The sequence below is a fragment of the Aptenodytes patagonicus genome, chromosome 3, assembly GCF_965638725.1.
Source record: "Aptenodytes patagonicus chromosome 3, bAptPat1.pri.cur, whole genome shotgun sequence".
NCBI classification, from domain to species: domain Eukaryota; kingdom Metazoa; phylum Chordata; class Aves; order Sphenisciformes; family Spheniscidae; genus Aptenodytes; species Aptenodytes patagonicus.
Genome location: NC_134951.1, coordinates 25,943,096 through 25,956,477, shown reverse-complemented (window position 1 = coordinate 25,956,477; position 13,382 = coordinate 25,943,096). Strand labels below are relative to the sequence as shown.

At 34.3% G+C, this 13,382-nt stretch overlaps 1 protein-coding gene across 1 annotated transcript in view; it reads left to right on the top strand.

Moving 5' to 3' along the window:
• The window catches only part of CSMD1 (CUB and Sushi multiple domains 1), a 1,284,461-nt gene that overhangs the window by 1,149,571 nt on the left and 121,508 nt on the right, over window positions 1-13,382 (top strand). Inside the window, exons 43-46 of the mRNA XM_076332906.1 lie at window positions 700-877; window positions 4,154-4,299; window positions 6,848-6,928; window positions 7,082-7,195. Coding sequence (XP_076189021.1) covers window positions 700-877; window positions 4,154-4,299; window positions 6,848-6,928; window positions 7,082-7,195 — 519 coding nt within the window. The remainder of the gene's footprint in view (window positions 1-699; window positions 878-4,153; window positions 4,300-6,847; window positions 6,929-7,081; window positions 7,196-13,382) is intronic.

Below are 13,382 nucleotides of genomic sequence, written 5' to 3'. Positions count from 1 at the left end.
ACTCAGATCCACACTTGCATCCATAATCAGTCAATTCCCCAAAACTGAGACTCAAAAGAGAGCATATTATTACATATTTGCTACCCTTGAATTAAATCAACCACCTTTTCAAGGCATTGATTTGCTTACAGATTTCATTTAGCAAGTGTATGCTAATCTTCATTTTACTTGTCATAAGAATAATCAGCATACAAACTGCAATTGAAGTACCATTAAACGTGGCTAAAAACTGTCAGAAATAAAGTGTAGTGGTATTTGGGGTAGTGAAAGAACAATCAGCTTTTTTTTTTTTTTTTTTTTCCAGAATTGTGTTCCAGTTCAGTTAGGGTTCAGTTTTATGGAACCATGCAAGCTTTGTTTGCTTGTTTATTTGTTTCTTAATCTTGAATGCAAGCAAAAGGTGCCCCTTTTAAAATGTATGCTAAATTAGTTTCAAGAATTCTGTATAAAAGCAATATTCCCAGTAGATTTTGATGGATTTTACGAAATAAAATCTGAAAGACATCAGGATGAATTCTGTCTTAGATATACCAATACTTTCTGTCTCTGAGAAGCAACCAACCAAGGAAAAATGTTGTCTTTAAGACCTAGATTGTCTTGTCCTGTGGAGCTTTTAGAATTTGGGAGCATTTTGATATTCTATTTGTAACATGAAAAAGTATGTTTCTCCTATTAATTTTTTATTTGTTTTCTTTTCAGCTCCTTGTGGCTATAATGTAACTGCTCAGAATGGTACAGTTTATTCCCCAGGATTTCCAGATGAATACCCAAATTCCAAGGACTGTACTTGGTTAATTACTGTACCTCCGGGCCATGGGATTTATATCAACTTTACCTTACTCCAAACTGAACCTGTGAATGACTACATTGCAGTTTGGTATGTAATTTTTCAAAAGAAAAGTGATTCTTTTCTGATTGATTTATCAGATCTCACTGTCCCAAGCTACAGCTTTTGTGTAGCATTGCTCTTTAGGTTGTCATATGTGCTGAACAACAGCATAAAACAAGTTCTATGACTACATGAAAAAAAATAATATTTTATATCACTTTCTGAACTATTTAAGAATATTTTTTCCAAAAGTACTTTGAAACTCAAACTTAGTTATCAATTAGACCTTCTTTGAGCTCTCTGTTTTCTAAGTGAGGCCATATGAGGTCAAAGTGATGTAATAATCTGAATTATGTTGAATTATGTGTTCCATGAACCTATGAGGCAATATATGTTAGTTGTGGCACAAGCTTTTGACCTCTTTAGGCATTAACTAATTTAGGCATTAATTAAGATTTTCTTAAATTTTCTTAATATCTTAATATGGCTGATAGACATACTGTCTATATTTCTCAAGACAGGATTTCAGCCCTTGTACCTCTATCTCTTTAAGCTTCATATTGTATGTTGCCCTTCTCTGAACTTGCATTTCTTAGCCCACAAACCCTTCTCAACTTTGTGTCCTCAGCTGGAGGAAGAGGTCTCAGGGCTGTCTAAATTCTTGCATAAGAATTTATTGCACTGAAGGACAGGCATAGATGATGCTGAAGTTGTTACATACTTTCTCATCATGGCTAACACTGGTCCTTACCCCACATAATGTGCAAAGTGACTTATCTCTCATATATGCTACAGATAGTTTGGCAAAAGGACAGTTTGCACAGAATATGGGATGTAATTTACTCCTGTGTGAGTCAGCTGCTTCCATCTCCCAGCTAGTCCACTATTCCTGTACCTATTGCTGTCTGGGGTGAGATTTTTCCAGACAGCAGTACTAAAGTCCACATAATACACGGAAAATCCAGTCAGTTTATAGAGATGCATAACTGTTTATGAACTGCTGTTTGGCTATCTCTGGTATTTGCATTACCTATAAATCCAAGTGTAAAATGCATCATAGGTTATCCTCTGTCCTGGTTTCAGCAGGGATAGAGTTAATTTCCTTCCTAGTAGCTGGTACAGTGCTGTGTTTTGGATTTAGGACCAGAACAAAGTTGATAACACACCAATGTTTTAGTTGTTGCTAAGTAGTGCTTACACTAGTCAAGGACTTTTCAGCTTCCCATGCTCTGCCAACTGGGAGGGCTGCAAGTGCACGGGGGGCTGGGAGGGGGGCACAGCCAGGACAGCTGACCCCAACTGACCAAAGGGATATTCCATACCATGTGATGTCATGCTCAGTATATAAAGCTGGGGGAAGAAGAAGGAAGGGGGAGACATTCGGAGTGATGGTGTTTGTCTTCCCAAGTAACTGTTAACGCGTGATGGAGCCCTGCTTTCCTGGAGATGGCTGAACACCTGCCTGCTGATGGGAAGCAGTGAATGAATTCCTTGTTTTGCTTTGCTTGCGTGCGCAGCTTTTGCTTTACCTATTAAACTGTCTTTATCTCAACCCATGAGTTTTCTCACTTTTACCCTTCCGATTCTCTCCCCCATCCCACCGGGGGGGAGTGAGCGAGCGGCTGGGTGGTGCTTAGTTGCCGGCTGAAGTTAAACCACAACATGCTCTCTGGCATGTTAAATAATAAAAAAAAAAGCCTTCATTTGTAAAGATCTAACTGTATCAGTGACTTGTCTTTTTGCCTAAGCAATTAAGTCCTAAAATTGTGTCAGCTTTTTGAACGTTTTTGGCTGAATTATGGGTTGAATTCCTGAATTGTTATATACTTTCAATAAAGATTTTAAAACAACTATTTTACAGCTTATTTCTCTCAGTTTCCAATTGCCCGTGAATTACAAGCATGCTTTCTTTAGAGTTATTTTCTGAGGTATCAGTGATGGATAGCTCCTGAATTTTCTGGGAGGAGGCTGTTTAGTGTAAATTTAAGTCATTCATGTATATGCCATTCACTTCTGTATGAAAAGTCAAATCTTAATATCAAAGCTTTTTTTTTTCTTCTTTTTTCCCCCAGGAATCAGACTTTTAAAATGAAAACCTAAGTAAATTATCAAGTTCCTATTCAATATTCATTATTTTCACTTTTATTTTCAAGGCAGCAGGAAGATGAAAATGTATTTTTATGCCAAGTCACCTATAGTTTATTTTTTCTTGTTGTCACTAGTACCAGAGTAGAAATTGGAAGCCTGAATAATCCTGAAAAACTGTACAAGAGAAAAATAATTAATTTAAATTACATTTTTTAAAATACAAGTTGTATGTACAATTTATATATATGACATACATTCTTTTAAAACTTGAACCAGAGTTTGTCCATATGGTGGATTTTTCTTTTTATGAACAGATTATCTTGATAGGTTTGAGATAGACAAAAAGTAGTTAATGCTTGGCTTTTTAACAATACAACCGAGGTGAACAAATATCCCTCTGATTTAAAGACAGTGAAAAGTCAAAAGCTAAGAGCTTTCAGAGAGCTTCTAGATAATCTCTAGCCTTCTAAGCTACATATACAAAAGCTTTTTTATTTGGTTTAGATTCATTACATGTAATACACAAAAAGACCAGAAATAAATGTTGCAGAGTTCAAAAAATTCTTCAGTGATAAAAGCAGGGGGGTTTGTTTATTTATTTATTCTGCCTGTTCAGGCCTGACTGTTCTACATGATGATACTGAAAATGAATGCAGTCTGATGTTACTGGTGCATATTTCTCTTTGGGTGTCTATCCTACTGTTCAGAAACACAAAACATTTTTTTTTTCCATTTTTTCTCCTTTTTTTTTTTTCCTTAGGAGATACCTTTGAGTCTTTGGAATTAACTTAAATGGCAAGAGTAACTTGCAACTTCCACACCTCTGTATGTGTTAGTCATGAGTAAGGACTTGTAGGATCTGAGTCAAAAAATGTTAGAAATATGATAAGATTACAAGAGTTTTCTAGATTTTTTTTTTTTTTTCCCCCCAGCTGATGTGTACATGAGAATTTTTGGCAGGAACAGACAGAAAATTTCAGTCAGCCAATAAATTTCTTGCCCATGGAAATATAAAAGCTATTGTAAAGTACTCCTCGTCTCTCAAAAAATATTAGGCTTTGAAGTTAGGAAGAGTATTCTGTGTTGCTGGAAATCAAAAGAAAAGAAACTAATTTTGAATCATTAGCGAAAACATTTTTTACAAAAAATTAACCTGCTCTCCAGAGAAAAGAGACTGTTAATTTAAATGTTAAGTACAGTATTTCTTCAGCTGATTTTTTACGTTTCCCTTCCTAGGGATGGTCCTGACCATAATTCGCCTCAGCTGGGAGTTTTCAGTGGGAACACAGCTCTGGAAACAGCTTACAGTTCCACCAATCAAGTCCTCCTCAAATTTCACAGTGATTTTTCAACAGGAGGATTCTTTGTCCTCAATTTTCATGGTCAGTTTGCTTTATATCATTAACATCTAATTACCACAATCACTTAGTGAATTTTAAAAATGTTTCTTAACTTTGTGATGTACTGAATGATCTTAAATAAGTTTAGCATGATTCACAGGCTTGCTACTTTTTTAAAATTAAAAGTACAAATTAGTTTTTAAAATCACACATTAAAAAAATCTTAAGAACATTCATTTGTGTCTTTAAATAAACTATGTTCTATCTTTAATGTTAAGATATCTAATATTGAGCTTTTACTTTTTGAATTATTTTGGCCCATTTATTAGTTAACTTACTTTTACCCTTCTGTAATAAAATTCTTCACCAGCTGACTAATCCTAGGGCTCATGGTCAGAAAGGTTGATGGGATGGTGTGGGAGGGTTGAACAACAGCTTTAAGTGTGATATCCAACAAAATACTTTGTTCGAAGTTACAGTCAGGGCTACAGGACATGCAAATTAGGCATTCTAGATTTTTAGTTTTAGTTCTAATTCTGACTGATTCACCCAAATTATGTATATTAAATGGAAGATTGTTAGCCTTCTGGACTGTAATTCAAAAAGATTGGGTGAATTAATTCACAAGGACAGGAGGAAATGCCACAGAAAGAGAGTACCTGAAGGTATCTATTTGCATGGGGAAGTCTTTACGAAATTAGTACTCAGAGTCTGAAGTGTTTTTCTTGGCTGTGATTTTCTCGTAAAAGAAGGGCATGATGCATGGTAACCTAAAGCACTTATCTGAGAAGCAAAAACTAAAGTACCTGGCTTTAGTCATCATGAGGGGAACAGATAGCTCCCACGTTACAAGACAATGTCTGAGAAGGAGACTACAGGGAATGGTCAGTGAGAGCATTTTCCAGCCATAAGTTAAAGGTACATAAGCATGTAGCCAGTATTTCAGGGTTGATGACTTCAGATGATAAAAAGGCAAGGTACATACATACTCTATCACAGTGCATAGCGCATTAGTCTAAAAAAGGAAAAAAAGAATGAATCTGTTTCTTTTTCTCTGCGCTGTTTCTTTATTTTGCATAACAGTATTTTGCATAATGTCCCATGGGTGGACAATGTGAATAGTGTCCATGTTTTTAATATAATTCAAAGCAGTGACATAGGCCACTGCTGAGAAAACCCTGCAAAGTGGGCTTCTTGGAGACTAAATTGAAGGGATTCCCATTTTTTGAGCCCACATACTGGGAGATAGATATCTTAGTTCAGTGAACTCAAGGGTCTTACCAGACATGCATATAAGTACAATTTTAAGTTCTTGGAAAATGTTATTGCTGGAAACCTGCTTAGTGCCTATTTCTTAGATACTTGCTGTTACAAGTGTCTAAGCAGGTTGCAAAGCTTTTTTTTTTCTCAGGTGTTTTCCAGAAAAACTGGTGCTATTAGGTATATATAATAACAATTACGTGTATGTGTTTGAGTATCTATATATTTCAGAAACACCATACAAATACAAAGTACACAGGAAAACATATATGCTTTCTCCTCCCTGTACTTAGAGGATTTCTGTGGATGAAAAAATATTAAATTCTTCATGGATGAAAAACTCTGTTTTGTTTTTTTTTCCTGCTTGTACCATTGCTTTACAGTGATGGGTTATAGAAGCTTATGTGGAAAATAAGGACTGATTCCCAATATTTTGTGTTTCTTTAACTTCTCAAAAATGGCAAGTGAATAGGGCTATCAAGTTACCAGGAGAATTTGTATTCTTGACTGTGATTTAGTTCCATGAAGAGGAGAGTTTTTCAATAGTATGTGCACTCTGATCACAATGTTAAATCTCTGTTTTGGATTTTTTTATCCAGAAATGGCTTCTTCACCTGTTATACACATTCTACTCCATTTTAGAAACGTCAGTCATTGTACCGGTCACCTTCCTTATGAGATTGCTCACAATTTATTGAAACAGATTTGAAGAGTAGAGCAGAGATTTTGTTTTGAAGGCATTGTGTTTTGGGTTTTTTTGTGTAACATAAAATTATTAATTATTATTATTATTATTACTACTACTACTACTACTACTACTACTACTACTACTACTTCTACTACTACTGCTGTTTCTTCTTAAAGTGAATATATATACCTGTATCCTGAGAAAGATTAACTCCAAGAATTTTTAAATTAAGAATGAATATGACATGCCAGGTATGTGACAGGTAATTACAGATTTTCCAGGAAGTGTAAGTAATCTGTGATTTATAACCATTAGCCCTATCAGATGGTGCAAAGGCAGCCACATGAAACAGCAGCCTTGTAGCTGCAGAAATCTCCTTATAAACATCAGAACTGCATCCAGTCTTACAATGGATCTATAACTATCTAAGCAGTGTAGTATACTATCTATACTGATAAAGAATAATTTTTTTTTTAGATAGTATGTAATGTCATGGCATTTAATTTGGAAAATGTTGTAACTGAGAGACCATGATGTTCAGTGCAGCTTTGGTAATTTGGGAAGTTTGAATAGGAAATGAATGTTCTGTAAAATAGTTCTTAACACACCGGTATTTAATCTTTTTTTCACTTAAATTTACAGCTTATCAGCTGAAGAAGTGCCAGCCTCCACTCACAGTTCCACATGCAGATTTGGTTACAGAAGATGATGACTTTGAAATAGGTGAAAAAAATATTATCTCCTTTTCTTTCTTATGTTTTCACTTGACTTCTAATTAAACGAAACTATTAATATATTTCATCTTCCACCTGAGATTTTGGTACTTCTGTCTGAGGTTTTTTGGGGATTTAACTTTTTTGTCAATAACTTTTTCAGGAGATTTTGCGAAGTACAAGTGCCATCCTGGTTTCACCCTTGTTGGACAAGATATATTAACCTGCAAACTGAATGCAAAGTTGCAGTTTGAAGGATCCTCTCCATTTTGTGAAGGTAAATATATGCTTGCATGGTCTGCATATCATTAGTATGCATCCTTTTTTATCTTCCTATATATTAAGCATCAAATTTTTGGGTAATGTATTTTCATTAATGTTTAAAAGAAAAGTTTCCATTTATTTCTTTAATATTTAAGAAGTGTACACATTTGCAAATTGGTCCTTAAAATTTTTGCACAGACATTCAATTCTTTAGAATCAAAAGACAAGTGGCTCTAACTATTTAACTACACCATTCATGAAACACTGATTTCTAAAAATCATTTAAATTATTTAACATTGTTTCATATCAAACTAAAGATTTCTTTTCACCCCTGAAGAGTTTTAAAAATATGTATTTAAATTAAGTTTTCAAAATAAAATAAGAAATTATTCTTTCTGCTTTCAAAAAATGGTGACATTGTAGGACAATGTCACATGAAAAATGTGTTCTAAAATAATATGTGGCAAATTTAAATTCATGAAAGCTCTAAAAATCTTTCAACTATTCATACTATGTTTATAGTTACAGTATTTCAAACAAGGAATTTAAAAATTTAATATGAATAATGTTTAAGTGTGCATTCATACACAATTTGCTCATCTTCATGGTAAACAAGTATATCTTGGAGATTTGTACTCAGTCCTCCAAATTATGTTTTTCAACAGATGCTGTTGGTTATTTTTTCCTTAGTTTGGTTTAGTTTGTTAAATAGTGGACGGCAAAAAGATTTTGAAATGTTGAAAAAGTGATCAAGAAAGCATCTGTAGAATTTCGTCCTGAAGTACCTCAAATATTTTTTTTTGGGAAAAAAGTTACTGATGAGATGCCATCACTGAAATTTTAAGGAAGTCAAAAAGTGATCAGAAGTTCTCATATTCATAACATATTAACTGGGATTAGCTTTGCTCTATAATATGTAATTATGGATGGAGCATCTTCCATATCATGAGGTAACAACATCCATATGTACAACAGGTAACACTGGAAGCACAGCAATTATTGTGACACTTTATTAATAGCTGTATGTGTACCTTCCTTACTGTTACGATGGCTCTCTATTTCCATGATTTAAAAATTGATAAAGGATTCATAGTACAAGCTGCATTAGTTTCTTGATGCCATAATATATTAAGTAATTTGTCCATATGACTACCCATGCCTGAGTAAAGTTTTTACTCCTCCAATTTCTTAACTTGTGCATATAATAATCTGGGATCTGTCATACATTGAGAGACAGGGACTCCATGTCCCTGTTTTGGGTGGAAAATATTCAGGATTGATTTCAGGACCCTCACCATAAAATATGCAAAAGTAATGAGAAAATTATGTATTTCTCTATATTTCTTGATCAGATAACTCAATACTTGTTGATATGTGATTTTTTTTTTTTTTTTTCCAATCAGTATATTTTAATAAGATGATTGTACTGCAAATCCAGCTTTCAATTTTAGGTTAACAGTAGCAACAGTAACATAACTCTTGACTCTGTCAATTAGGCTGTAAATAAAAAAAGAAAGCCTAAAATAAACTGAACAATTATTGTAAAAACTACAGAGATATTAGGAGCTTCTGATAATGATTAGCCATCTGTTAAGCACAGAGGAGTAGTTTATTTCCAACAATTCTTGCAGATGCTGTTGAAACGTCACTTTCTCTGGTGGTAGCAACGCTTGTTTCTTTGCAGTCCTTTGAGACATTGTAGATGGATCTAGCAGCTCTGTACTTCCCTCACAGACTTTGTAGATTTTGTGATTTTCTTCCCTTTCTTGTATTTGTTTTTTTTTTTTTTTCCAAAAACTACACTATATATTAAAGTTAATAGAATTTTACTATAAGTTGTTCCTAATTGATTATTAGGAACAACTTTACTATGATTTTTTTTTTTCATGAAAAGGATTAAATAACACAGTTCCAGTCGAGGAGTAGATTACCACCTGTTAATGTCTTTCAGTCTTGTATTCTTTGAATATGAATACAACAGAACTTAGTTATAAGGAGGACATCAAATGATATAATCTGATAACAAAAAAAAAAGCCATTGGAGTGATTCAGAGACAGAAGACAATGGAATTGGAGGCATTAGAGTAAAGATTCTGGCACAGTTATTTTGGACAGACATAAGAGAGGAGTTTCTTTAGATAACTTGGGATGCAACTGATTTCCTTTCTTCAGACTAGTTGTATCTTTAAGTAAATTTAATTTTCCTTTCTGGAAAATAGAATTACTTGTTTTTATTCTTATCCCAGCCTTTCCAATACCTCTGTTTACATGGATTATTATTATGAAGAAAAATATTGAATTGAATTCTTATTTTATGATAACACTCTAGCTTATATTTATCAATATTTCTTCTAGATCATATGAAATATTGGTAGATCATTTAGAAATTGTGTTTTTAATTACCATCTTTATGGTGTTTACTCTTAGATAAATATACGAAAGTACTCATGTTACACTCTGAAAACCTAGGTGTTTGAAGGGGAGAAATACATATTTCTGGATCAGACCAGAAATCCCATATACCAGACCATATACCCAATGTTCCATCTCTGGCACCGGCCAATAATGGTTTTCTAGTGAAGAACATAAGATCATTGCAAGCATGCAGTTAATTAAGGCCTTCACCCAACTATAGCCAAGCCACTCTTAAGCTAAGGTGTTCTTTGTATAGGGCTTGGCTATTTCTTCTATGGATTTATTCAGTCCCATTTTGAAGCCATGTAAACGATTTAAATTCAAAAGTTTTGTGCACAAAGTTGCACAATTTATTTATGTAATATGTGAAGATGTTTCTCCGTTTCTCCACTTTGAACTTCACACCTGCTGTTTTCACTTCATGTCCTCTAGTTCTTATGGGGGAAGAAACAGTAACGAGTTGTTCTCTATTCACCATATTTATGGCATGATTCTACAGACCAAAGGATATTTCATACCTTTAATCATTCTTGTCATCCTTCTCGATACCTTTTCCAATTCTACTCTATTTCTTTTGAGGGGATGTCATATAGAACTGCTTTTATACAATACTATCTGCTCCTGATAGACTTGAAAAAAATTGCTACTTGCTATGTAATTTGCATATTGTATTTCAAACTAATTTTTGGACTGTCTTCTTATATTTCTGCATTTTACCTGTCGTTTATAATTATTTATATTGTCCTTATTTGGATCAGCTTCATAGTTTTTAAAGATGCCAGAAAACTTTTCATTCTCCTGAGCTGTGCCACTATGTTGTCGTGGGCAAGAAATATATTTATATGATAGAAGGCAAGGTTCTAGGATACTATATACAAGTCTGATGATATATCTGACAGGCAAGAAAAATCAGTCTCAGTGTGACCACTTCTACATCATTCTGAATGAATGACCTCCAGAGCAGCTGTAATCGCACCACACCATACTTTTCTTACAGTTCCCTTTCCCTTCTTGTCTGGTCTGTCTGAGGACAAACTTTCTTATGATTCTCGGTACCATGATAACTTGCCAGGTACTGTCTAATGTGCAGAGTCCTAGGCACCCTACAGAACATACTCTTATTGTGCATGAATTTATGTTTACCAGTAGCTGACCATTTGTGATTTGTGTATATACACTTGGAGCTTCTGCTCTCATCCTATCCTTATATCCTCTTTCTACAAATTTCTTTCCTTTTTTAATTGCTGTTAGGGAAATGTAGAGATGTAAATTAAAGCATGATGAGCATTGCACAGAAAGAAATACTCCTGTATTGGTCACAAAAATTGACGTACCAGTAAAACAGCTAATTGGCATTCAGTGTAAGGTAGAAATCTCTAATCTGACTGCTCAAAGCACTTAAATTAGAGAGGTGGTGTGATAATATTGTCCTAGTGTGGTGATGATATTTATGAATAAAAAGAGAAATCAAAGATGGAGACATCAGAAGTAGTATTAGAGTTAAGTAAAAAAGCTTAGTCAGGCCTTCTCCAAAACAATCTAATCAGATTTCTCCAAAAGCCATGTTAGGTAATCTGTTTCTTAAAACTAGGATGTGATGAGAGTGTTACGCTGTCCTGCAGAATTGTGACACTGCTCTACTGCACTCATTACATACGCCTGTGTAACATAAAGATCTTTGTTGTTTCCTGTTGTTTTTCTGTAAGTATTGCCTCTATGTATGAATTTATGCAAAACAACAAATAACAGTACTCGGAATTTACATGTTCAACAATATGATTAAAAATGAATGTGAAATAGATTGCTTATGTCCTCCAATATGCCTAAAGTAGGTTTTTTTAATATTTATTCCTGTTATCATTCCAAACCATTTTACAATATCTACTTTTAAAGTTCATGGAATATCCTTATAAATAAATTATAATTAAATATTTTCTGTGGCTCAAGCATCTAATTCTGTGTTTTGCAGCTCAGATTTTCTTGATTGGTAAACTTCACATCAATTCCTAAACTTCTAAATGTGTAGGGAGTTGAATCACTCTGTAGCTTAGGTGGCAGAAGAGAGTCCAGAAGGTATCAAATATAATACTGAAGAATATGATGTTAATGTGTTAATTGATTGACAAATAAAAGAAACAGTATTAACAGTGGAATATGTATGCCTCAACAGAAGCAATTTGTGTGACTTTGTATTTAGGAGTATTCTGTTTTGAAATACCATGCTAAAGGTGATAGCTAATATTATAGAACAAAAAGGTCCAAATTGCAGATCTTTGTTTTCACCTGTTGTGTGTATGATATCAAGAAAACACCATTGTGGAGTTTATTTTTATTCAATTGATAAATACTATTTATTAGTGGTATTGGAAAATAGATGTGCCTTTTGTTTTATAGAGCAAGGTGAAGCAGTCCCATTGTCTCAGTATCTCAATTTTATGTCTTTAACCATATGACTCCTATGTCAAGTCTAGCTTCTACTCTAGAGATTAAGTCATGTAATCAGCAGCTAAGCTACACCAGGGGGAAGTTGATGAGTAATTCATTATGGTGGAGAAAGAGAGCCAGCAAAGGCTGCCAAGATGAACGTTGCCGATTTGCCACGTAATACCGTGGTGTAACCAGCCTCCCAAACTGCAAAGGAGCAATATACTGTCTGCCTTCCCATGTCCCCGAACTACTCCAGAACTTTTCCTCTCATAAGTCCCTGTGGTATGTCTCCTGTGAATGGTTGAGGTTGGAAGGGACCTCTTGTCCAATGACTCTTAACCATAGGAAGTGAATCTTGGCCATAGGAAAAATTAGAGCTATAGCTTGCTGTGTAAGATTTGGCCACTTCTGCTCTAGCACAGGAGAGGTACTGAGCTATTTACAGCTTAGAAAAACATATCATTTTGACTTGAATTTTCTACCCTAAGAATATGCTGAGGGAGGCTTCACAAGACACTATTTTTGTCTCAGTACCACAGAAGAATATTCCATAACCTCTTTCACCCTTTGTGTTACTATTTGCACAGATTTGTATTAGAGGTGCATTTTTTTCACATAAACAGTACTGCTTCCTTTTGGAAATTGTTCTATTAGTAAAGTTTTGAAGTCCACTAAGTGAATACAATATAATATATGGAGGAAAGAATTCCTACAGCAATCCTGCATTGTTCTGTGTCTTATGTTGCATAGAGGTGATGATTTTTTCCAAGGAAATTCTCTGACCTTTAAGCTGTTGATTTTTAATATTCACCCACCAAATAAATGTTCTTAATTACAAAGCAACATCATACTTTTCCTCAATTATGAGAGAAGGGCATGAAGAAACATCTGCAAAAAGCACATTTTTCCCTGTGCTAAATAAATTAGTTTCAGGTCCCTTCTTAAGAATCAGCTGCGAGGAATGAGAAAAGTAGCAGCAGTCTTTCTCTGTTACTGGTAACTTTTACTTGATTTTGAAAAAAATGATTTTTTGTTGTTATTTTTTCAAACCTAGCAAACAAGCTATCTCCTTGCCTTTTTTTCTGCTTCTCTTTTTGTCTCTGATGTCTTTTACAGGAAAAAAATAGATGATCTAAGAGCAAAGCAGGTGAAAGAAAAAGGCAGAAGTAATTTCTGTGAGTTTTTTATCTTTTTTTTTCTCCCTGCAATTTCCTAGTCCTGTCTCTTTTTCTTTTTGCAGACCATTCTTACAGTGGCCAATTCTCATCTGGAGTATTTTCAGAGGTTTCTGAGATGTTCATAGTCAAGGTGGCTGTGCTTTCTTGAGTGTGATTGTCTTTCTTCCTATTCTATGACA